This window comes from Oryctolagus cuniculus, chromosome 17, assembly GCF_051225735.1.
Source record: "Oryctolagus cuniculus isolate XC-2025 breed Fujian yellow rabbit chromosome 17, ASM5122573v1, whole genome shotgun sequence".
In the NCBI taxonomy this organism is placed as follows: Eukaryota; Metazoa; Chordata; class Mammalia; order Lagomorpha; family Leporidae; genus Oryctolagus; species Oryctolagus cuniculus.
The window spans coordinates 16,438,995-16,465,867 of NC_142883.1; the positions used below are offsets into that span (position 1 = coordinate 16,438,995).

Consider the following 26,873-nt stretch of genomic DNA (forward strand, 5'->3'; position numbering starts at 1 on the left):
CATCCCACATGGGCAACAGTTCTAGTCACAGCTGCTCCTCTTTTGATCCAGAACTCTGCTGTGGCCTGGGAAAGCAGTGGAAGATGGCCCAAGTCTTTGGGCCCCTGCACCCACATGGGAGATCTGGAAGAAGCTCCTGGCTTTGGATTGGCACAGTTCCAACCATTGTGGCCAATTGGGGAGTGAAACATCGGATCGAGGACCTCTCTCTGTCTCTCTGTCTCTCTCCCTCTGATCCAGCTCTCTGCTATGGCCAGAGAAAGCAGTAGAAGATGGCTTGTCGCTCCCCCTCTTCGTGGAGGAACGACACAGGACCCTGCACTGTTCTTTTGTCTGCTCGGCCCTCCCCGGGTTTGCTGCTGGCTCTTCCCGGGTTGGCTACCGTCCCTTCCACCTCCGTGGAAGGGCGGTTCCCCCTGCCACTTTCCCCACTTCCGCAGGGGAGCGGCACACCGCCGGCCGGCTCTCTCGGGGGCTGCATAGGTGTTCCCCTTAGATGTTCCTGGTGCATGTTGTCTCTCTCCTCCTTTATAGTCCTCTTCCGCCAATCCCAACTCGCCTGCCCACACGCCGAGTACGCTGCTCTCCTCCAATCAGGAGCAGGATCAGCTCCTGGAGGTCATCACTCAAGTTGGCAAGAGGCAGCTGCGTAGAAGCTGTTTTCTCCTCTCCCAGCGCCATATTGTGGGAGAGCAGATCCATAGAATAAGTCTTAATTCCAGTAACTCAGTCCAGTCCGAGTTGCTCCCAGTTGCTCCCCACAATGGCTCAAGTCCTTGGGTTCCTGTTCCCACATGGGAGACCTGGAAGAAGCTCCTGGCTCTTGGCTTTGGATCTGTCCAGCTCTGCCTGTTGCAGCCATTTGGCAAGTGAACCAGTGGATGGAAGACCTTTCTGTCCCTCCCTCTCACTCTGTAACTCTACCTCTCAAACAAATAAATCTTTTTTAAAAAAAGTCACAAACAGCCTACCACCACCCAATCACTACAGCCACTAGTTTTGTAACCAGAAATATCAAAATGAGTTAAATGCCCACCTATAACCAATGAGATAATACCTTTACTTTGCTTGTGCATTCAGCCTATATAAGCCTGATGCTCAATATCTCTGCTTTTCTGAGTCTGAGTGCTTCCTAATTTGTTAAACCTCTAATTCTCAAATAAACTGCTTAACTTGTGTCATACAAAGTTTTTCTTTTAGCCTCCAAACTAATAAATGCTCTATTTTAAATTAGGATCAGCTTTCCTTTATCATTGAATAGTGCCATTTTTGTCTTATGAACTATCACTAGTTATACGTATTTCCTTACATAAGTCCATAATTGTAAATTCCTTTGAAACCCAATTGTTATCTATAATTCTTACCACTAAGTGACAGATTTTCTGTCAGACTTTCATGTTCCTTTTCTGTGAGTTCAATTCCCAGGTTTTTCAGAACATTGTCTAGGTTATTGATTTTAACCATTCCTCCTTAAGAAAGAAATAGCAAGAATTATGAAGAAAACATAAATAATTTCAAAATATTGATATATCGAGACATAAATTTTTATTTTGTATGCATTTCATAATGCTAAAAAAGAAAGACATATATACAAGTTATTTATATTATTGAATAGTCTTATATGGTTCACTCAGTAAATCACCTCCTATCATATTAAGAACAACTTAAAAATATTTAAAGTTGAAGAATCACTTAGGGGACTCCAACTGTGTTTAAAGTTGTTACTTATAGTGTTAATTAATAAATGTCAAAAGAGGAGTTTACATAGATTGGCAGATGCCCTAAACAGCACTCTGGCCTCAGAATCAGTCCTTAAGGCATTCAGATCCAGCTAAAAAGCCCATGAGAGTATTTCAGGCATGGAAAGCCGAGACACTCTGGCAAAACAAAAACAAAACAAAACAAAAAAACAAACAAACAAGCAAAAAAACACCTAAATGAAAGATCTCTGTGAGTGAGATCCCAGTAGAAAGAACAGGTCTTCAAAGAAGGTGGTGCCTTTCTCTGAAGGGAGGAGAGAACTTTTACTTTGACTATGACCTTGTCTAAATAAGGAACTCAAAAGGCTTCCATAGCCTTGGCAGCTCATAACAAGAGCCTCAGGTGATTACTGATGTCATAAATAAGAGTATAAATTGTTAAATCAACAACAAGAGTCACTGTGCACTTACTCCCCATGTAGGATCTCTATCCTTAATGTGTTGTGCTATGTGAATTAATGGTAAAACTAGTACTCAAACAGTAATTTATACTTTGTGTATCTATGTGGATGCAAACTGTTGAAATATTTACTTAGTATATATCAAGTTGATCTTCTGTATATAAAGATAATTGAAAATGAATCTTAATGAAGAATGGGATGGGAAAGGGAGTGGGAGATGGGATGGTTGTGGGTGGGAGGGAGGTTTATGGAGGGGAAAAAGCCGCTATAACCCAAAAGTTGTACTTTTGAAATTTATATTTATTAAATAAAAGTTTTTAAAAAATAAAAAAGAAAATGCAATTTTTTCCTTTGCACTGCAAGAGAAGCTTATTTTAAAATAGTTTTTAGAATATTCATACCAATGGTAGAACTGTCCCCACTGGCACACAGGGAGAACACTGAGCAGGCCTGTACCCAGAACAAAGTCATGCAACAGCTGAGAGTGATACTTGGAGTTTCTGACCATCAATGTTCTGCATTATGGCTACATATAAAAAGTACACTGAAATTATAATGTATTGCTCTATGAGAGTATAAAAAACAGTACATTCACTAATTCACTACAAAATTCCCCAAAGAATATTGCTGACTGCCATTTTTCCAAAGGTATAGAATGTCATGAGTTCCACTGATACCTGCAAGAGACTTCACTCACCCTGTACTAAGAAGTAGAACCTATAACCATTCCTCTTTCCCTTCCTACACCCTTGTCTTCTCTTATTGTAAGGAGTGCCAAGAGGAGAGGGGGAAAAGCAGTATGGCCATATATATATATAAAATTAAAAGACATTTGGGAAAGAACATATAGAAAATAACATGAAGACTCTTAATTCTTGGAATAAAATTATATTAAACATCATTTTAAGATTATTTGTAAAATAGGTAAATTTGGAGAACAAGTATCTACTATTCTCTGTATTATACTGTCTGTATAGAGATCAAGTGATTCTCTGAAGTTGCTATTTAGAAATATTCAATAATGAAAGGACTCCTTGAAATGTCAAATAATGGGTGATTACATGAAAGTATGGTGTAATGAATGTAATGAAATGAGAAATCTAAATATAAAGATGTAAATACAACTAAAACTAGTTGTATAAATGCATGTGTTAATGTAGCATATTTTTCTAATAGTCATGCTTCTTACATACCTTTCATAGACTTCACACCATCCAACAATCTCTTCTGATACATCTTTCCAGCAGCTGTAAGAAAAGGCATAATTTATATGAGAAAGAAAAGAATAGGATGGTCACACAGCTATAAGGCAACTGGATAATTCTAGTAATAGAGTTTTTTTTAAGGGCTTATTTATTTGAAAGACACAGTTACAGAGAGAGATGGAAAAACAGAAAGAAGAGAGATCTTGAGATCTTCTACCACATGTTCACTCCCCAAGTAGCAGGAGCCAGGAGCTTCTTCCAAGTCTCCCACGTGGGTGCAGGGGCCCAAGGACTTGGGTCATTTTCTACTTCTTTCCCAGGTGCATTAGCAGCGAGGTGGTTCAGAAGTGGAGCAGCCAGAATTCAAATCAGTACCCATATGGGATGCCGACATCACAGGCAGAGATGCTACATTTTACACTACAAAACTGGCCCTAAGAAAAAAATTTAATGCCTTCTCTGGGAATTTTGTCCTAATGTTCATCAAATAAAAATTAGTTTTTAAAAGAAAAACTTAGTGACAAAAATGTGTATAGTGTTTGACATCTGAGGAAACCACTGGAGAGACTCTATCATTATTCAGAAATGACCTCAACTCTTGTCTGTCCCTTTTCTTTCCTTTTTCCCGTTCTTAAAATAATCTCTTGCTCTCTTGTGGCTAGATCATGGCTTCAGATCAGCTCAGCTCCAGCCGTTGTGGCCATTTGGGGGAGTGAACCGGTGGGTGGAAGACTTTTCTCTCTCTGCTTCTGCCTCTCTGTTACTCAGCCTTTCAAATAAATAAATCTTTTTATTTATTTATTTATTTGATAGAGTTAGAGAGAGAGAGAGAGAGAGAGAGGTCTTCCTTCCATTGGTTCACCTCTCAAATGGCTGCTACGGCTGGCACTGTGCCAATCTGAAGCCAGGAGCCAGGTGCTTTTTCCTGGTCTCCCACGTGGGTGCAGGAGCCCAAGCACTCGGGCCATCCTCCACTGCCTTCCTGGGCCACAGCAGAGAGCTTGGACTGGAAGAGGAGCAACTGGGACTAGAACCCGGTGCCCATATGGGATGCCGGTGTGTGCCACAGGCAGAGGATTAACCAAGTGAGCCACGGCGCCGGGCCCTCAAATAAATAAATCTTAAAAAAATAATCTCTTGCTCTCTCCTTCATATCATTCAGACCTCAGTAACCTGTATGCTTAACATGGTTACATTTCTGTCAACTCTGATAGTTCAAGAGCTTGGTGACTCCCGCATTAAATCGACATGATAGAGAACTTACCTCTCCCTGGTCATTTTCAGCACCTCTTAGAAGGAATAACTGAAGAAACAACATTATAAAATTGCTACCAATGACCCTTAATAGCAAGCTCCCTGGAAAGGCTACACTGGCATTCGTCGGGCTCACCATCGGTGGGAATGGCTTCCTGCAGTTCTGCACATTCTCCTTCTGTGAGCTCGATCCCCATGCTCCCCAGAACGTTGGGCAGATCATTGGCATCGACCTTTTTTCCTTTCAAAAGACAGGGATGTTAGTGCTTGACCACTCTGAGGACCTCTAATGACTGTGAATTATAAACATTTCATTAACTGTGCTGTATGACTTTTTACTTGAAGTAGTGAACAAATAGAAACATACACAACTTACACATAATTATTGGGGAACCACAAAAAGAACCTCAACCCTGATTTAATGAAGGAAATAATCTTTTAACGATGGATTTGTGTACCTCTAAGGCAACAGAGCAGTAATTTTGCTATCAAGATTGTCCAGAAAATTACACTTGTCCAGAAAATTTACAGTTCTGGCAGGGGAAATTAGCATTGGGGCTGCTCTTAAATATATGATTATTTCCTTTATGATGAAATTAATATGAATATTCTGATCTCTATTAAAGCTTTCACTTAATTTCTTATTTACTCTAAACTGTTTATCAAAATAGATTTTTAATCAAATTTTTAAATATAGATAAAGTCCAGTATAAGTCTTTAAGAGGATACATTTGATGAAAAAGTAACAAACTATACTCGTAGGATAAACTGCAAAAGTATTTTCAAAATTAACACAGTATTAGATAATTTAGTGTTAGAGTAATTTATTACTCACCAGTAAAAGCTTTCATTTCATCCATTAACTTTTTCATATCAACTTTCTGAATAGCTGTTAAGAAAATATGTAAATCAAATATACTTCATTGACACTGATTAAAAATAATATAAAATAATAAAATGATATTTATAGAGCCTATAATTTTTGTCCATGTTTATTCCTCTTGGGAAGCTAGAAGTTCTAGATTATAAGCACTGGAACTTTGGTTCATTTAGCTATAGGAAATATAGGAAGGTAAACCTTTAATAATCAAGATTGATTTACAAAATTAAGTCAGTTTTTCCAACGAGTCTACTTAATGGCTTCTGTGCTATGGAAAACTCTCTACTGTTTAAATCAAGCACAAGAATCAGGAGTTACAACTTGTCATGTACTATATATAATACTTCCATTGGAATTTAAAAATCATCTCCTTATGTAGTGAGCTGATATTTAGTAGTTGTTGAATTTTCCCCCACATAGAGTTTCTTACTCCTTTATCCTACTTAAATAATGATTACTCCAGAGATTAATGTGAGATATTTTATAAAGTAGAATCTCTACATTTATTTGTAAAATCTATTTTAGAAATACATTACATTGAAAGTATGTTACATAGATAGAATTAACTCAGAAATCCAAGATATTCTAGCATCTCAGATATATTTTCCTATATTGGATGAAAAATGATTACAAAATGTTCATTTACAAAATACCTTATTGATTTTTCCTATTTATAAATGATAAATATTTATAAGGCTTCATATAATTGGGAAACTCTGATACTAAGATTATGACAGAAAAACATTCCCAATAATTGAACCATTTTTTAACAAAAGTGACCAGAAGAAAGCATCAGTTGTCAACAGTATTACTAAACCTAGGCTGAGAGGAATTTTGTTCTCCATTTTCTCCTGTATCTAAAAAAATCAAACAGGCCATTGTTATATTTTGGAAGATATACTGAACTATTATGAATATAATTCCCACACTATAAGATCCACCTACTTAATGTGCAAGTTGCATGCTTTTAAGCATGCAGAAAACAACTCCGCAACCATCACCTGAGTCTAATATCTGAAAATTTTCATCACTGCACCTTCCGTCCAATATCCCATAGTCACCAACTCCAGTCCCAGGAAATCCAATCTATACTCTGTCTCTATAGATTTACCAATTCTGGACATTTCATATGAGGTGAGTCATACAATATGTGCTCTTTTGTGGAAGGTTTCTTTCATTAGCATAAAATTTTTATTGATATACTATACTTCAGTCACAATTAGATTTTAACCATATTTTGGGGTTTGCTTCTGGATCTTTTTTACTTTTTTATTTTATAAAGGGAACAAATTTCATATATTTCATATATATAGTTTTAACTGCATAATCATACTTCCCACTATAACTTTCCTCTTCCTTTTTTCTTATAATTTGTACAATGACATACATTAATTTTTAATAATCATAAGCTTAATCCTTCACTAAATAAAAATTAAACAAGTAGTAAGTAGAAAAACAAGATGTCTGAGAACATGGCCTTTGGATCACGGATTCTGAGTTCAGAAGTGGGATATTATGCAGCTTCATAATAAGGAATAAATCCATACATCATGGCTTAAAGGTTTGACAGCTGTTGGCTCTGAGAAAGTGAGGTAGCACCATTATATGGCTATGGAATGTGTACACCATCATGTTATAAATAATCTCTCATCTTTGGCCTGCTCTTTTTTCTTTCATTGTCCCATTTTTTTCTGCGTTAACCTTCAGACTGTTTTTCATGTTGCTCTGCCCCCACATGTTTGTGTTTCACTCATTTTTATAATCCTGTCCACCTGATCTGTATTCTTTTGTTTCCGAAGGTAGAGTTGCTGACACATGTAAATAAAATGACAAGAAAGACTTTCACCTCATTTCCTTTCTGACTTCATTTCTAAGTTTTTATAAATATTTTAATGGCAAATATACTTTTTCAGAGATGACCATATAGACATTGACAGCCTCAGGTTATCCTGATTAGTTCAAGGATTTACGTGCTCACCATCAACAGGCAGTTTCTCTATTAAATCTTTTCTCTCCATTTCTGTAAGCTTCATTCCCATGTTTTGCAAAACAGTGTCCAGTTTAGTGACATCAACAATCCCTCCTTAGGAAAAACAGAGGAATATAATAAAACAGAACAAGCATAAAATGTGACAGAAGTTATGATTTACTATGAATTATGAATATTGGCTTCACCATGAAGACTAAGGTCCAGTGAAATATGATCAATTGTACAATGATTGTCAGTAATTAAGACTGAATTGAAATTTCAACCCTATGTTTTCTAGAGGAAAAGTCAGCTTATATAATTTGCTTTCAAAGGATTGATGAAAGTGCTAAACCATTCATATAATTAGGGAAAACTAAACTCACAGCCTGCTGATGGTAGGAAGGAATTACCCTTATTTCCTGAACAGAAATTCACATGGTCCTTTCCCCCAAATAAATTTATCAAATAATTTCTAGTCATTCAATTTATAACTGTCAAATTTGAAATATTAAAATAATAAAAATTTGATAATGATATCATTGGCATCTGTGTATCCACCTAACCTCCCTCATGAATAAATAGTACTGATATAACAAAAATATACCACAAAATCCTCTTCATTCCATTCTTTCTCTCCTTTACCCCAAAGGGTAACACTATTGTACACTTGATCTTAGCCAAAAGGACAAGAAGTGATAAATATAGTGCTTATAATTCCTGTGAACATTTTATATGTATGAGTGTGCTTCAAAAATTCACAGAACAAATGCATTATTTTTAAATTCCACTTTCCCACGAGCTTTCTAAGTCTTCCTCATACACATGAAATGTTTTGTATAACTTTAAAGTTCATATGTATCACATCATAATGTGAGTTCACTTTTGTATTCTTCATTCAAAATTTGCTGGTTTTGTTATATTTATTCATGTTGAAACTTGGAGTTCCTCTTCACTCATTTGAACTATTATTCTATTACAATTTAGTTCCTGCTACATTTATTCATTCTCCTATAGATGAAGATTTAGGTTGTTTCCAATCTTTGGCCATTATAAACAATAATGCATCTATATTCTTGTACATTTTTCCTAGTAGACAAGAGAGTCTGAGATACATAAAAAGGAATGGGATAACTGCAGTGAATATTCAAAGAAAGTGAAATATGCACAGTTTTTACTTCTTGAGATTTTAATTGTTCAATCTATTCATATTAACCAGCAATACATGAAAATTTCCATATCATTGCCAGCACTTGATATTGTTTGACTTTTATAATTTATGTGAATCTAACATGTGTTAAGTGGTATGAACTTATATTTTATCATTCTTTTAGCTTGGATTTCAATGATCATTGGTGATATAAATTACTTCTTTAATACTGATTGGTCTCAGCCAGTGTCAGGTTCTAATCCCGGTTGGGGTGCCAGGTACTAGTCCTGGTTGCTCCTCTTCCAGTTCAGCTCTCTGATGTGGCCCCAGGAAGGCAGTGGAGGATGGACCAGTTCCTTGGGTCCTGCACCCGCATGGGAGACCAGGAGGAAGCACCCAGCTCCTGGCTTCACATCAGTGCAGCGCCAGCCATAGCAGCCATTAGGGGAGTGAACCAAAGGAAGGAAGACCTTTCTCTATAACTCTGTCTCTGTCTCTCTCACTGTCTAACTCTGCCTGTCTAAAAAAAAAAAAAATACTGATTGGCCTCTGAAGGGTCTTCTCTTTTATCCAACGTCCATTCTTATGTGTCTACACTTTGATAATTGTTGTTTGGCTTGTTCTTACTGAATTCTTGTAGTGTTTAATGCATTCCATAATTTACTTGATTGGTTTTATGCCATAGAATATCTTCTCTAATTTTTCTGTGTCTTTAAAAAATGTTATTTAGCGGCCGGCGCTGAGGCTCACTAGGCTTGTCCTCCACCTGCGGCGTCAGCACCCTGGGTTCTAGTCCCTGTTGGGGCACCAGATTCTGTCCCAGTTGCTGCTCTTCCAATCCAGCTCTCTGCTGTGGCCCGGGAAAGCAGTGGAGGATGGCCCAAGTGCTTGGTCCCTGCACCCGCACGGGAGACCAGGAGGAAGCACCTGGCTCCTGGCTTCAGATCAGCGCTGCGCCAGCCGCAGTGGCCATATGGGGGGTGAACCAACAAAAGGAAGACCCTTCTCTCTGTTGCTCTCTCTCACTGTCTAACTCTGTCAAAAAAATGTTGTTTAGCTTGTATTGTCATGCAAAAGCTTTCATTTCTTTTTTTTTAAACTTTTATTTAATGAATATAAATTTCCAAAGTACAGCTTATGGATTACAATGGCTTCCCCCCCATAACGTCCCTCCCACCTGCAACCCTCCCCTTTCCCACTCCCTCTCCCCTTCCATTCACATCAAGATTCATTTTCAATTCTCTTTATATACAGAAGATCAGTTTAGCATACATTAAGTAAAGATTTCAACAGTTTGCTCCCACACAGAAACATAAAGGGAAAAATACTGTTTGAGTACTAGTTATAGCATTAAATCTCAATGTACAGCACACTAAGGACAAAGATCCTACATGAGGAGTAAGTGCACAGTGACTCCTGTTGTTGACTTAACAAGTTGACACTCTTGTTTATGGCATCAGTAATCACCCTAGGCTCTTGTCATGAGCTGCCAAGGCTATGGAAGCCCCCTGAGTTCACTGACTCTGATAATTTTAGACAAGCCATGGTCAAAGTGGAAGTTCTTTCCTCCCTTCAGAGAAAGGTACCTCCTTCTTTGATGACCCGTTCTTTCCACTGGGATCTCACTCACGGAGATCTTTCATTTAGGTTTTTTTTTCTTTTTTTTCCAGAGTGTCTTGGCTTTCCATGCCTGAAATACTCTCATGGGTTTTTCAGCCAGATCCGCATGCCTTAAGGGCTGATTATGAGGCCAGAGTGCTGTTTAGGACATCTGCCATTCTATGGGTCTGCTGTGTATCTCACTTCCCATGTTGGATCATTCTCTCCCTTTTTGATTCTATCAGCTAGTATTTGCAGACACTATTCTTGTTTATGTGATCCCTTTGGTTCTTAGTCCTATCATTATGATCGATTGTGAACTGAAATTGATCACTGGGACTAGTGAGATGGCATTGGTACATGCCACCTCGATGGGATTGAATTGGAATCCCCTGGTATGTTTCTAACTCTACCATTTGAGGTAAGTCAGCTTGAGCATGTCCAGAATTGTACATCTCTTCCCTCTCTTATTCCCACTCTTATATTTAACAGTGATCAGTTTTCAGTTAAGTTTCGGCACTTAAGAAGAACTGTGTATTGATTACAGTATTCAACCAAAAGTATTAAGTAGAACAAACAAAAAAACTACTAAGAGGGATAACATATCAAGTTGCTCATCAACAGTCAGGGTGAGGGCTGATCAAGTCACTGTTTCTCATAGTGTTCATTTCACTTTAACAGGTTTCCTTTTTGGTGCTCAGTTAGTTGTCACCTATCAAGGAGAACAAGTGGTATTTGTCCCTTTGGGATTGGCTTATTTCACTCAGCATAATGTTTTCCAAATTCCTAACAGGGATCGCTTTTCAGTTAAAATTTAAACACGTAAGAATAATTGAGTGTTAATTACAGAGTTCAACCAACGGTACTAGAACAAAAAAAAATACTAAAATGGATAAAGTATTACATTGTACATCAACCATCAGGACAAGAGCTGATCAAGTCACTGTTTCTCACAGTGTCCATTTCACTTCAACAAGTTTCCCCTTTGGTGCTCAGTTAGTTGTCGTTGATCAGGGAGAACATATGATATTTGTCCCTTTGGGACTGGCTTAATTCACTCAGCATGATGTTTTCCAAATTCCTCCATCTTGTTGTAAATGACCAGGTTTCGTTGTTTTTGACTGCTGTATAGTATTCTATAGAGTACATGTCCCATAATTTCTTTATCCAGTCTACTGTTGATGGGCATTTGGGTTGGTTCCAGGTCGTAGCTATTGTGAATTGAGCTGCAATAAACATTAATGTGCAGACAGCTTGTTTGTTTGCCAATTTCATTTCCTTTGGGTAAATTCCAAGGAGTGGGATGGCTGGGTTGAATGGTAGGGTTATATTCAGGTTTCTGAGGAATCTCCAAACTGACTTCCATGTGTCTTTTTATTAGTTTCCTTATTTTCCACATTTTTCATCTTCCGCTATTCTGATGATTTTGTGTATGCATTTATAAATAAGGTTAATATTAATATAAACATCTCTTTTTGTGCTATCTTTATTATATTTGAAATTATGGGAGAAAAGTTAAAATAATAAAAGCACTGAATTACTCTTGAATTTCAGGAAGAAAGAAGCTGTCAAATATCGTATTTTAAAATTGTGGTATAGTAAACAGAATATAGCAGGCTGTGCCTTAGGAGGAAAGCTAAATCCGAAGTGGGGTAGCCAGGACTCATATCAAGCACTCGGATATGGGATGTGGCCATCTAATCAAGTGGTGACTTAGCTGCTTGTCAAATGACCACCCAAGTTTTGATAACTGAATACACCCATGCAATTTTGCCTAAAGCAAGAAATTAAACCCATCATCCTAGAAAGTTCCCTCAGGCCCTTTCCCAGTCTCTAGCTCATAACCAACCACTTGATATCATTATAGATTACTTTTCCATATTCTTAAACTTCATTCATTCTCAAAGGTTTAATCAATAAATGATGTGACAATCCTATTTAAAGCGCAGTATATTTTTGACCATGTGATTGAAAAGAATACACATCCTAGTTATTAGGCACAGATTCTATGTATTTAATATGCACACTGGTTCAAGATGGTTAGCCACAATATTCAACTCTTCATTATATTTACCCTTGTGTTCTATTATGACAAAAGGATGGTAAAGTCACCAACTATGATTATACTTACCTATTCCCCACATGCCTCCAACATATTAATGTTATTTTATTAGACATACCAAAATTTAAACTTGCTAATATTTTATATTCTTAAATGTATTATGTTTATGTTGGGGGGGTGGTACTGTGGCACAGTAGGCTAAGTCTCAGTGGGTACTGGTTTGTGTCCCAGTTGCTCCTCTTCTGATCCAGCTCTCTGCAATGGCCTGGGAAAGCAGTAGAGGATGGCCCAAGCCCTTGAGCTCCCACACCTGCATGGCAGATTTGGAAGAAGCCCTGGCTTCTGCCTTCAGCATGGCCCGACCCCAGTTGTTGTAGCCATTTAGGGAGTGAACCAGCAGATGGAAGACCTTTCCCTTTGTCTCTCCATCTCTCTCTCTGTAACTCTACCTTCAAATTAATAAATAAAAATCTTTAAAAGAAAGGTTTATGTGGGTTTAACAACTTCTTTACTCATATCACTCTTCAGAATTCTTTTTTGGGAGCATTTTTTCCTTCATGATATATATCCCTTTAAAATTATTCATCATGATGATCTGTTTTATCAAAGTCAGCATTTTTTGTCTTAAAATTTGTAACTTCTCATTCTGAAAATAAAGATAATAAGGTTTTTCAGTGGAAACCCCATGTTGACAGCTATTTTATCAGTATTTTGAAAATATTACAATATGTTTCTTTACATTTTTTGCTGTTTATAAATCTTGTATCAAACTATTATTTTATTGTAGCTACTCAGATTTCACTCTTGGTTGATTTTAAGGTTTCTGTTTATGTGTTTTGTGGTTTTCCTGTGATGTATCTGGACAGTGATTTCTATTTAATTATCCTTTTCACGATCCATTAAATTCCCTGTATTTTATGATTCATGTCTTTCAACAATAATGAGAATTATCAGTTCTTTCATATTGGTATTTTCCTTCATCCTCTTTTTTTAGATCTTTGTAATACTGGAAAAACCTGCAGATTTATCACTCTAACCCTCACATCTCTTAACTTCACATTCTTATGTTTCATTTTTGTCTATGCTGCAATCTTGGAATATTTTCAGTGTTAAATTACAGTTGTTTGGAATACGCTCTTTAACTATGTCTAGTCTGTTATTTAATGAATTTAGTTTTTATTTTCTTGGCTAAACTTGGACCATTTCAAATTAACTTTTTTAAAAAAGATTTATTTATTTATTATTTGAAAAGCAGAGTTACAGAGAGGCAGAGGCAGAGAGAGAGAGAGAGGTCATCCATCTGCTGGTTCACTCCCAGATGACTGCAACAGCTAGAGCTATGCAAATTCAAAGCCAGGAACCAGGAGCTTCTTCCAGGTCTCCAATACCGGTACAGGGGCCCAAGGACTTGGGCGTCTTCTACTGCTTTCCCAGGCCATAGCAGAGAGCTGGATAGGAAGCGGAGCAGTTAGGTCTTGAACCAGTGCCCATATGGGATGCTGGCACTGCAGGCGGTGGCTTTAACTTTTATGCCACAGTGCCAGACTCTCAACTTAACTTAATGCTGTTAGCATTTCTATAAGGACACGTAAAATTTTTTTTAAAGATTTATTTATTTATTTGAAAGTCAGGGTTACACTGCGAGAGGAGAGGCGGGGAGGGAGGGAGGGAGAGATCGATCGATCTTCCATCCACTGGTTCACTCCCCAATTGGCCGCCAACAGCCAGAGCTGCTCCAATCCAAAGCCAGGAGCCAGGAGCTTCTTCCTGGTCTCCCACATGGGTGCAGGGGCCCAAGGACTTGGGCTGTCTTCCACCGCTTTCCCAGGCAGAGAGCTAGATGGGAAATGGAGCAGCCGGACTTGAACCAGTGCCCATATGGGATGCCGGGACTGCAGGCGGTAGCCCCACCTGCTAAGTCACAGTGCCAGCCCCTCACATACTGATGCCATAAACAAGAGTGTCAATTTGTTAAGTCAACAACAGGGGTCACTGTGCACTTACTTCTCATATAGGGTCTCTGTCCTTAATGTGCCATACATTGTGATTTAATGCTATAACTAGTACTCAAACAGTATTTTTCACTTTGTGTTTCTATGTGGGTGCAAACTGTTGAAATCTTTACTTAATATATGCTAAACTGACCTTCTATATATAAAGAGAATTGAAAATGAATCTTGATGTGAATGGAAGGGGGGAGGGAGAGGGAAAGGGGAGGGTTGCGGGTGGGAGGGAAATTATGGGGGGGAAGCCATTGTAATCCATAAGCTGTACTTTGGAAATTTATATTATATTAAATAAAAGTAAAAAAATAAAATGCTTTTATCTTTTCCTGCTTTCTATAAAAAATTTTTGTAGAAAGTGGATTTAAAAGATAAATTCATTTTGGTGCAAAATAATTTTGAAATCCAAGCATATTTTTTCATAATTTGCATTTTCCATGATCATCTTTTAAATATTTATTTGAAAGGCAGAGTGACAGAAAGAGGAGAGAGAGGGAGGGAGAAAGGGAGAGAATGAATGAATGAATGAATGAATATATTTCATCCACTTGTTCACTCTTCAAATGTCCACAACAGCCAGGACTGAGCCTGGCTGAAGCCGAGAGCAAGGAACTCCCTCCAGGCGTCCCAAATTGGTGCCAGGGGCTCAGGCACTTGGACCATCTTCCACTGCCTTCTCAGATGCATTAGCAGGAAGCTGGAGCAGAAGTGGAGTAGTCAGGACTCCATTATGGGATGTGAGCATTGCAGGGTGTGGCTTACCCCACTGCACAACACCAGCCTCTTCCAGGAACATTTTGAAGGACTCCTGAATTTGCATCATATGAAGTCCCAGAGCATGAGTTGGTTATTTTATTTTTAATTAGGTCCACAAATTTACTAATCATTTGTTTTTTGCATCTGTTGTAATTTTTATTTTAAATTAATTTTAAGAAGAGTTTTAAAAGGAAATTATTACTGATTGACCAGATTAATATGGAGAGTTACAATTTTGGTACTAACTTTTGGCTTATTTTATAGCTTTTGAGTTCCTGGGTCATTTAACAAATATAAATATGAACTAGAACTCATGTTGAAATATACTAATAATTGAGAGTTTTCAAAGATCCTTCCTCCATGGACTCAGAATTCAGGCCTATACAGAACAAATTCCTTTCAATCCATCTGGGCTAATAACTTTTTTTTTTTAATAATTTGCCATTTCACTGGGGTAAAGCCATTCAAGAATCATGTCTTGATGTGAGATTTCACTTAAATCTTAAGGTTAAAGAATGGTACAGGAGATTACTTGCTAAAATATATACAAAACCAATCCAATAAAATAATTTGGTTTTACCAACACACACACACATACATATATGATGGAAGGATTGGAGAATGCAATACATATATGTTTCAGATTCATCTGCCTTTTCCTATTTCAACTCACCTTTAAGGGTTTTCACACCACCCATCAACCTGTTCTGGTACACCTTTCCATCAGCTATAAGAAAGACACAAATCAGGCTACACAATGAGAAATTAAATAAAGCAGCATCAAAAACTTAAATTCATAAAAGTAAACACTCAGTTTAGTATAGAAAATGCCTATCTTGTCGCAGATTGTACATCTCCTCCCTCTCTTATTCCCACTTAACAAGGATCACTTTTCAGTTAAATTTAAACATCTAAGAATAATTGTGTGTTAATTACAGAGTTCAACCAATAGTATTAAGTAGAACAAAAAATACTAAAAGGGATAAAGTATTAAGTTGTTCATCAACAGTCAGGACAAGAGCTGATCAAGTCACTGTTTCTCATAGTATCCATTTCACTTCAACAGGTTTCCTTTTTGGTACTTTGTTAGTTGTCACCGATCAGGGAGAACATATGATATTTGTCCCTTTTGGGACAGCTTATTTCACTCAGCATAATGTTTTCCATATTCCTTCATTTTGTTGCAAATGACCAGATTTCATTTTTTTTAATGCTGTATATATTAAGTAAAGATTTCAACAGTTTGCACCCACACAGAAACACAAAGTGTAAAGTACTCTTTGAGTACTAGTTGTATAATTAATTCACATTGGACAACACATTAAGGACAGAGATCCTACATGAGGAGTAAGTGCACAGTGACTCCTGTTGTTGTCTTAACAATTTGACACTCTTGTTTATGGAGTCAGTAATCTCCCTAGGCTCTAGTCATGAGTTGCCAAGGCTATGGAAGCCTATTGAGTTCGCCGACTCCGATCTTATTTAGACAAGGTCATAGTCAAAGTGGAAGTTCTCTCCTCCCTTCAGAGAAAGGTACCTCCTTCTTTGGTGGTCTGTTTTTTTTCTACTGGGATCTCATTCGCAGAGATCTTTCATTTAGGTTTTGTTTTTTGTTTTTTGTGTTTTTTTTTTTTTTGTTTTTTTTTTTGTTTTTTTTGTTTTGTTTTTTGCCAGGGTGTCTTGGCTTTCCATGCCTAAAATACTCTCATGGGCTCTTCAGCCAGATCCAAATGCCTTAAGGGCTGATTCTGAGGCCAGAGTGCCGTTTAGGACATCTGCCATTCTATGAGTCAGCTGTGTATCCCGCTTTTCATGTTGGATCGTTCTCTGCTTTTTAATTCTATCAGTTGGTATTAGCAGACAATAGTCATGTTTATCTGACTTGCCCCCAGTGGTAGAGTTAGAAACATGCCAGGGGATTCCAATTCAACCCCATCAAGGTGGCATGTACCAATGCCATCTCATTAGTCAAAGTGATCAGTTTCAGTTCACAATTGATCATAATGATAGGATTAAGAGTCAAACAAGACTATTGTCTTGGGAGAGGGAGCAGTAGATGGGAGGGTTGTGGTGGGAGGGAAGTTATGGGGGAAAAAAGCCACTGTAATCCATAAGCTGTATTTTGGAAATTAATATTTATTAAATAAAAGTTAAAAAAAGAAATATCTATCTTACTTGAAAAACAACCAAAACAGCAATAAAAACCAATATGAAGTTCAGGGAGTTGTGCATGTGGCTCCCCGGCATCTGAGGGAACTGCAGCACTTTTATGCTGGAATATATACCAGACTGGAAGTTCCCTTGTCCTCCCCTTAATTTCTCCATTTTTTCTTTCTGGTACCTTCCCACCATTTTACTTCTCCATATATCCCTGCACAGTCTTGAAGGTGCCTTTTGGCTTCCTTTTTCTAATAAAAATGACTGAAGAGGTAGAAGATTCTATGAATGAAATAACACAATTGGGATTACGTCTTAAGGTGGAACTACATGACCCCTCCTAAAGCTGTCGTTTTTAGATATCAAATATAGATAGTGATGGAAGTTCTTTAAAAACAAAAAGCCCTCTAAGTTCCTAAAGACTTAAATGCTTACCATCAACTGATAGATTCTTCTCTAGCTCCAAACATTCTTTATCTGTGAGCTCTATCCCCATGTTTCCCAGAGTATTTTTTATATCACTGGCATCAACTTCTTCTCCTTCAACAACAAAAAAGAAATATATGCAGATAAGGAATTGAATATGACCGAACATCTCCAAAGTATGGAATAGAAAAATCATTTGTCTATTCAACTGCAGCTTCAATAGTTATTTGATCAAAGTAGGATGAGACCTCTGTTTCAACAGTCCTCATGGAAACAATTGTTTTCTTTACCCTCCAAAACACAGCATCAATAATTACTGGGTAAAGTAACTAGAAATAAGTGTTGGGGGGTAATCTAAGTTTTTCTAACATATCAAAGAAGCTGATCCCAATCCAATATCTCTGTTATTCTGTGGTATCCTTCGTTTTACTTGATTGCTTAATATGTTAATTCAGTAGTGTGTGTTTACTATGGAGAATATTTAAATCTATTAAGAAGTTAAGTAAGTACATAAGTTCAAGTTTATACTTTATAAAACATAGGTTAAACTTTTAAAATATGTGTAGGATGAATAGAGTTTCTTTAAAATTTAATAAAAAACAGTTTATATGAACATTCAATAATTGCATATATCTATGGGGGACAGCACAATATTTCAAAAAATATACAGATCAAATAGAAGCAATCAATGTTTCCCTCTCCCTGTCATCACTCTATGCTTTTAACTTTTGATCCTCTCTCTTCTGTTTTCATAAAATATATAATAGATTATTTTGCACTATGGTCATTTTACTATGCTGCAGAATACCAGAAGTTATTCCTTCTTCCTAACAAGGTTTTCTCTCTATTCCCCCACACGCCTACCCTTCACAACTCTTAGTAATCACCATTCTAAATTCAGATAAATTTCTTTCAGTTTTCATATATGAGAAAATACATGTAGTATTTATCTTTCAGTTTCTGGCTTAATTCACTTGAGATTACCAGTTCTATCCATCATGCTGCAAATGTCAGAATTTCATTATTGTGGCTGAATAATATTACACTGTATATATATGACACATACTCATCCATTCATTAACCATTGGGAATCTAGGTTGATGTCATATCTTAGTTATTGTGAAAAGTACAGCAATAAACATGGGAATGCAGGTATCTCTTGGACATATTGATGTCATTTTGTTTGGATATATATACCCATGCTGTGGGAATGTAGGTAGTTAGGGGAAGAATGCCTTGCTGAATGATTGACAGCTCTAGCCGAGCTGAGGTCTGACAGCACAAGCTGAACCTCGTGATGGTGCAGTTCCTAACTGACAGGCCTAACCAAACCACCACTGACAGCTCCTCACCCACCCATGCAGGTCCTTGATTAACAGCTCCAGAAATTTGTTTTTTACCAGCCATGGCTAAGCTGACACAGGACAGCTTCAGCTGGCCTATGTGATGGACTGGCCTAGCTAACATGACTGGTCCCTTTCTGTGTGCCACCCAGACTCCTTTCCCTTCTTGAGCACAGCCCAGGCCTCCCCTGCTGTGATCTCAGACCACCTCTCATGTACCAGGAAGTCCCCAGCCCTTCCCCAGTAACATAATTGCAAGTTCCACAATGTTATAAACTTGCAGTCAGTGCTAGATGGAAATATCCAACATGGTTGCAGGATGAGTCCCCCATGGTTTTTGGTCATTATAATATCATTACAATAAAGTTTACCAAGGAATTCACAACCACTCCCATCATGAACCTGATGCCATGACAGTTCCAATATCTCCTAAAATAAACACAGCAATGAGTGGTGCTCAAATCCATTAATAACCCTGCTTTCTTTTGAACATACAATTGGGTCCCACCCTGGATATTGCTCTCTATGCCTCTTGTGAGTATAAACAGTATGCCAAATCTTGTTGATGGGCTTTTTCTTCTGTAGAAATCTTTTTCACCTTAGAAATTTTTCCTTGCAGAAGGGCTTTTCTTTCTTTAGGGTCTTTTGCTTTTTTGGCTGTTTGCTCATGCATAACTTGGTTCTTGAGCTTGAACTTTTGTTTTGCTCCAAATAAATCCTGCTCTCCTATATATCCTTATGCTTCCACTTTTGAATCATTTCATGCATGGAGGGAAGAACCTGCAATAAGCCTAGCCATGGACCACCCAGCCCACAAGACTCAGGAGAGAGAACTGATCATACGGTAGGTCTATACTTCTAGTTTTTAAAGGAACCTCCAAGTTGTTCTGATAATAGTCATAGTGATTCATATTTTCACCAACAGTTGTATTAAAGTTCCTTTTCCTCCACATTCTTTTCAGCATTTATTTTTTGTCTCTTTGGTAAAATCTATTTTAACTGGAGTGATATAATATCTTGTTGTTTTCATTTGCATTTTCCTAGTAGCTAATGAATTTGGAACATTTTCCATAAACATGTTGGCTATTTGAGTTTCTTCTTTAATAAAATTCATACCATTCATCTATTTTTTAAATTTGAAAGGCAAGAAGACTGTTTATACTCACAAGAGGCATAGAAAATAGACAATTTTCTATCTGTTGGTTCACCCCCCCCAAATGCCTACAACAGCTGGGGCTGGGCCAGGCTGATGTCAGGAGCTCAGAACTCAATCCATGAAAAAATGTAGATATCAGGGACCCAAATATTTGAGCCAACACCAGAGGCTTCTCAGGGTATGCATTAGCAGTAAACTAGATCAGAAGTGGAGGAGCTGGGACTTGAACCAGGTACTCTGATATGGCTTTTAGGTGTTCCAAGTGGCATCTTAACTGCTGCATCAAATACCTGCCTCCATTTGACCTTTTTTTTTTTTTTTCAAAAAAAAATAGACTTTATTTTTCTGTTGTTGAGTTTTTGACTTCTTCATATATTCTAGATATTAATCCTTTGTCAGATTAATAGATAGCAAAAGTTCTCTCCTCTCTTCACTGAGTTGGTTGGTTCCTTTGTTGTGTAGAAGCTTCTTTGTTTGCTATAATCTCATTTGTCTAGTTTTGCTTTTGTGGCCTGTGCTTTTGCAGTCTTACTCAGAAAATCTTTGTCTATATCAGTGTCGTGAAATGTTTCCCCCATGTTTCCTTCTACTAGTTTCGTCATTTTAGGTGCTTATGTGTCAGATGCACTCTGAGTTCTCTTTTTCTGTTTTGTTCTGTTTGCTTTTGGTGTGAGATGTAGAGTTTTAGTTTCAATAAGCTGTACATGGATATCCAGTTTATCCAGCATCATTTATTGAAAAAACTTCTTCCAGTGTATATTTTGTCAAGATTTAGCTGACTGTAGGTGCATGGATTAATTTCTAGGATTTCTTGTTGGAACTTATTAGGCCACTGAGGCCTGATAGAAACTGTTAGGTTGATGGGCCTGAATCCCTAGGCCTGATGGAACCGGGTAGAGGTAGATCATGTAAACGCTAGTGGAATGTTTATTGCTCCAGAAAGCCCTACACCTGGGGACATTCCAAACTGCTAAGACAGTGCACAGTAAACTTCACCAAGGAGACTTTCCGTACATCTCCTACCCATCTTATCAGAGTCCATGTGGTGCTCTGCACCTGCCCCAACAAGCAGATTAAGAAGGGACTCTGGCCGGCACCGCGGCTCACTAGGCTAATCCTCCGCCTTGCGGCGCTGGCACACCGGGTTCTAGTCCCGGTCGGGGCGCCGGATTCTGTCCCGGTTGCCCCTCTTCCAGGCCAGCTCTCTGCTGTGGCCAGGGAGTGCAGTGGAGGATGGCCCAAGTGCTTGGGCCCTGCACCCCGTGGGAGACCAGGTTAAGTACCTGGCTCCTGGCTCCTGCCATCGGATCAGCGCGATGCACCGGCCGCAGCGCGCCGGCCACAGCGGCCATTGGAGGGTGAACCAACAGCAAAGGAAGACCTTTCTCTCTGTCTCTCTCTCTCTCACTGTCCACTCTGCCTACCAAAATAAATAAATAAATAATAAAAAAATAAAAAAAAAGAGAAGGGACTCTGTTGATCAAATGGAATGAAACCTGGCTTCAAACCCCCTGCCCTCTGTCCAGGCAAGCTCAGTCCCACTCTCTTTGCCCTCCTCTGCCCCATTTTGTCTCCCCTAAGATAAAGCCTTTGCTACTTTATACTAGCCACCTTCCCGCCTTCTTTGAACCCTAAAATCCTAAAACCTAACATTCTTATTCAAAAGTATAGATCTATCCATCTATTTTTATGACAGTACAATGCTGTTTTGGTATTACAGCTGTATAGATGTCTCAAACTCTAATATTGTCATGTCTCTAGCAATTTTTCTTCTCAAAATTGTCAGCTATTTGGGGTCTTTTGTGCTTTCATATGAATTTTAGGATTGTTTTCTCTAGTTCTGTGAAGAATGTGATTGACACTTTGATGGGAATTGCATTAAATCTGTAATCACTTTGGGTCATACAAACATTTTAACAATACTAATTCTTCCAGATAATTGGTTTAAGTATATCTTACACATATGTAATAGAAAGAAAGGGAAGGAAGGACCAAGCTATACCTAGTACTCATGAGGCATTAAATACACACAGACATTTGTTCACTAAATGCTCATGTTTAAATATAGAACATATTCTAAGTAATTATGATACACCAAATGTTCTTGAGCACTAAATACTCAAGATTTGATAAATATTGATAAGCTTCATAATTCAAATGACTTTAATTTTGTTCATTTTCTTAGTAAAAACCATTTTAGCCTCATGTGTCCTCTGCCCAAGAAATACAAAACAGGTCTTGTCAGCAGCAATCTATGACTATTTGCAGGCGTACTGTCTCTGTGTTTATCTGAAAGAGCAAGTTTGTGTCATTGGCTGGAATATCTTACATCTGTAGGCAAACTTGCTTGAACCTCAACTCTGGTCCTGTAACCACATCACTATCAGAGAAGAATGACACATCAGAGAGGGACAAAAAATTATATGAACATTCAGCTTTGAAGGTTCAGGTCATGCAGTCCTTCCGCAAACTTGCACCCTATCCTCAAATTTTTACTTTATTCCATCTTTTCTCCTTTGCTTTTGTTCTGTTTTAAATGATTTAATCAACTAAGTGATTTGAACTTTTTAAGTGGGTGTGTGAGCCTTTCTGTTTTCTGACTTCTGGGCTTACAGTAGTGTTCTCAAAATTGCAGAAAGGTAATTTACATTTATGATACCCAGATTATGGCTTATTTGAATTCATGCACATTAAAGTATGATTTGGAATATAACTCAAGGAATAAAGAATTTTCTATTGAAACACTGCACTTAGATATATTAAATGCAGATAATTTAAGGTTATAATATTCACACATTTCTATCAGACTACTAAAAGAGAGTGTTACAACTAATTTAAATGATTCTACAACAAGGATAGTCTTAACTGAGATAAATACACTATATAGTCACCCCCTCTATAGATAATGTCTTGACCAGAGTCAGCAAAATCTTTCTTTAAAAATCTGTATAGGAAATATTTTAAACCTTATTGGCAAGATAATTTCAGTACCAACTACTCAGCTCTGCCATTACTATAGGTTAAAGAAATAATAACATATAAATTAATGAATGTGATTATTTTCCCATAAAACTTAATTTGCATAACCTGGTAATGGTTTAGCCTAAGGTCCATAAAAACTTGAATTTCCTCAGCAAAATGACAAAATGGAAGAATGAAAAGGCAATAAAGTGACAGAATAAATTGTCATTGTAGAATTCAGTGTAAGAATTAGGATCTTGGAGTCACTTTAAATATTCACTAACCTGTAACAGTGGTCACTGCATCTACCAATTTATTGAGTTCAATCTTCCCATCAACTACAAGAAATGCAAAATAAGATAATAATTCCAAAGACTTACATATGGAAACAAAGTAAGGAAAAAGAAGTTAAATTGGCAAGTAAAAGACCAACTGAAGTCCATTAGCACCTGTTTATCTGACTCAGCTATAAGAATATAAATCCTAGATGTTAGACATTAATTCTACATTAGCTAAAGGCCAGTGCTGTGGTGTAGCAGGTAATGCTGCTATCTGCAGTGCCAGCATCCCATATGGGCGCTGGTTCAAGTCCCAGTTTCTCCACTTCTGATCCAGCTCTCTGCTATGGCCTGAGAAAGCAGGGGAAGATGGCCCAAGTCCTTGGGCCCCTTCACCCACGTGGGAGACTTGGAAGAAGCTCCTGGCTCCTTGCTTTGGATTGGCAAAGCTCCGTCCATTGCAGCCAGTTGGGGAGTGAACCAGCAGATGGAAAACCTCTCTCTCTGCCTCTCCTTCTCTCTCTGTGTAACTCTTTCAGATGAAATAAATATATATATTTTTAAATTGGCTTAGGGAAAGTTATTTTCAACTTATTATTTTAAAATTTTTATTAAAATAATTACAAATTAACGTGAAGTTGAAAGAATAATAGAGATGGTTTATATATTTTCCCTGATTTCCACTAATTTTAAGATCTCATATTTCTATAGTATACTGTCACAAAGATACACTCCAATCTTACTTAGGATTCCCAGTTTTACTTGGACTCATTTAAATGTCTGTGTATGTATAAAGTTCTATACAGCATGTCACCTACCTGTATATTATTTGTTATGGTCTGAAGCTTATGTATTAACTGCCATCGTCAAGATATGTAACATTCTAACACCACAGCACTTTTGAAATTGGCTTTTGGGACTTCATCATAATTCTATGGAGGTTCATTCAAGTTTTTGAGTGCATCGATAATTCAGTTATTGTTATTTATTAATATTCTATGATTATGTATTAATACTATTACAGTTTGTTATCCATGTTGAAGGACATCTATGCTGATTCCAGTTTTTGACTCTTACAAGTGGCTATGTATATTTGCATACAATGTTTTTATGAGAACATATGTTTTCATTTACCCTGTGGCAAAAATCCAAAGGTATAATCCCTGGATTTCATAGTAATTATATGTCTAGCTTTTAATTAAACTACCAAAAGGTTCTCTCCCAAGTGGCTGTTTCATTTTACATTACCACCAGCAAGCTCTGGTACAAGTAAGTGATCTGGTTTCTTTATCATCCTTATTAGCATTGGGTATTGTCAACTATTTTTCATTATAGCCATTTTGATACATTTGTAGTGATATCTCATTGTAGTTTTGATCTGTTTTTCCCTAATTACTAATATATTGACCATTTTTTCACATGCTTACTTACCATCTATATGCTCTCTTTAGTGAAATGTTTCTTTATATATTCTGCCTGTTTCCTTAAGGAACTGTTTTCTTTGTCTCATCTGTTTTGCAGAATTATTTATATATTCCAAATACAAATTCTGTGTAAAGTTGGGATGGAGTGAATATGTTGCTTGCAAATATTTTCTCTCAGATTGTAGTTTATTTTTAAAAAATTTTCTTCTATGAGTTTCACAGAGCACATTTTTTCATTTTATGATATATTAATAATATGTTTATTATATTTTTGTTTATTATATATTAAATTATTAATATATTAAATATATTAATTATGTTTATTATATATTAATAATATGTTTGTGCTTTTAGTGTAATATTTTTAAAAATTATTTTACTTTTAATTAGGTAACAAAAGCATAATTTACATTATACACAAATGACACCAATGTATATACAGTGGAAAATATTTCTGCTTTACAAAACTATCTCTAATCAAATAATCCCCTTTCCTGTAGGCAACCACTGCTGCCACTTTTCATGTATATTTCATTAGAGATAGGATGTGTCTATAGTGTGTGTGTGTGTGTAATTATAGAGCTAATGGTTCCTTTGAAGATTGCATGTATTTCATTGAATAGATGTTCAATAATTATGAAATCCATTTTAAAATGTGATAAAATGAATACAGACTGGTTTTGGCATACTTTCAGATACATACATTATTATACATAATATGTTTCCAGGGGATGCATGGTATTTTTTTTTTTCAAAATATTTTCTACCTCTTAAAATATTTATTACCCTTATGGTAGGATTTTACTTCTGTTGCCAATAACATCAAGTAAATTGTTTAGACCAATAAACACCCATTTTTCTTCTCAGCCAAAACTTTAAAAACTACTACCTGGTTCTACCATATTTAATTTCTTTCTGCAATAAAAGGAGCATGACCTAAGCAGGGACTGTTCCTTCAGCCTGTCTCAAAGTGGAGAAAACAAAAAGCAAAGGCACAGCCAACCTGTAAACCAATATTTAACTCAGAGATAAAAGAAAACATTTTGTTGTCTTGGGAAATCAACATTTATGGGTCATTTGTTACTGCAGAATAAATAACCCTACCTAATTAACACAGAAATTGGAACCGCAAATATTGTACTACCCTCAAAAGAGTAAATGGCTCCAGCCTAGATTAGTTCAGAAATGAAGACTCAGTGAAGACATGGTCACATTTAAAGGCAAGTCATATAATTTTTATTTTTCTTTCTGAATATCCTTAGAAAAATGTACTGGGTCTCTATAAGTAATAGTTAATATTAATAAGAAACAGATTGTTTAGGTTTTAAAATTGAATCAGTATTTCTTTAGACTGAATTCAACTCGAAACTACTTAATATTTCCTGTTACTACCAAATAATCCTTATTTAGTAAATATTCACATGCAAGTATACAAGCAAGACTTCTTTGATAAAAAAGAAAGACATTTTTGAAAGGCATAGTGACAACTACATGCTCACCATTAATTGGAATGTTATCCGCCAGACATTCAAGCTCTTTTTCTGTGAGCTTGATTCCCATGTTTTCTAGAACAGCATCCATTTTGCTTCTTTCAACTTTCCCTCCTTAGAAAAAAGATACAGAGATTGAGAATTTTATTAAAATATGAGAAATATATTAAATATTAGAAATACATTAATATTATGTTAAATGATTTACTATTCAAATAAATCAGAGTAAAGGAAAATGGAATCCTCAGTACTGTAACTGCTTTTAAACACACACAGCTAACTTGAGGTTAACACTGTATTAAAGAATTTTAAATTTTGTCTTGGTGAAACTATATCCAGTGCTATGGTTTGGATATGGTTTGAGTGTGTCCACTAAAGGTGCACATACTGGATATTTAGGCCCTAGTGTGGCAGTGTTGGAGGGTGATGGAACCTTTAAGAGGTGGAGCCTATTGGAAGGTGGGTAGGTCAATTGGGGCATCATCTTTGGAAGAGATTTACATAGTTCTTATAGTTTCATGGGACCCTGGTTAGTTCCCAAGAAAGTAAATTGTTAGATATAAAGAGCAAGCCCAGCATGTTGCGACGTTTCCTAGTGAACA

At 36.9% G+C, this 26,873-nt stretch overlaps 1 protein-coding gene across 1 annotated transcript in view; it reads right to left on the minus strand.

The window, feature by feature from the left end:
- LOC100354814 (uncharacterized) overlaps nucleotides 1-26,873 on the minus strand; it is a 279,056-nt gene that overhangs the window by 112,144 nt on the left and 140,039 nt on the right. The window contains exons 22-29 of the mRNA XM_089318019.1: nucleotides 26,281-26,385; nucleotides 17,629-17,733; nucleotides 15,710-15,763; nucleotides 7,479-7,583; nucleotides 5,456-5,509; nucleotides 4,757-4,861; nucleotides 3,355-3,408; nucleotides 1,365-1,469 (exon numbers count right to left, since the gene is read on the minus strand). Of these exons, the coding sequence (XP_089174145.1) occupies nucleotides 1,365-1,469; nucleotides 3,355-3,408; nucleotides 4,757-4,861; nucleotides 5,456-5,509; nucleotides 7,479-7,583; nucleotides 15,710-15,763; nucleotides 17,629-17,733; nucleotides 26,281-26,385 (687 nt within the window). The remainder of the gene's footprint in view (nucleotides 1-1,364; nucleotides 1,470-3,354; nucleotides 3,409-4,756; nucleotides 4,862-5,455; nucleotides 5,510-7,478; nucleotides 7,584-15,709; nucleotides 15,764-17,628; nucleotides 17,734-26,280; nucleotides 26,386-26,873) is intronic.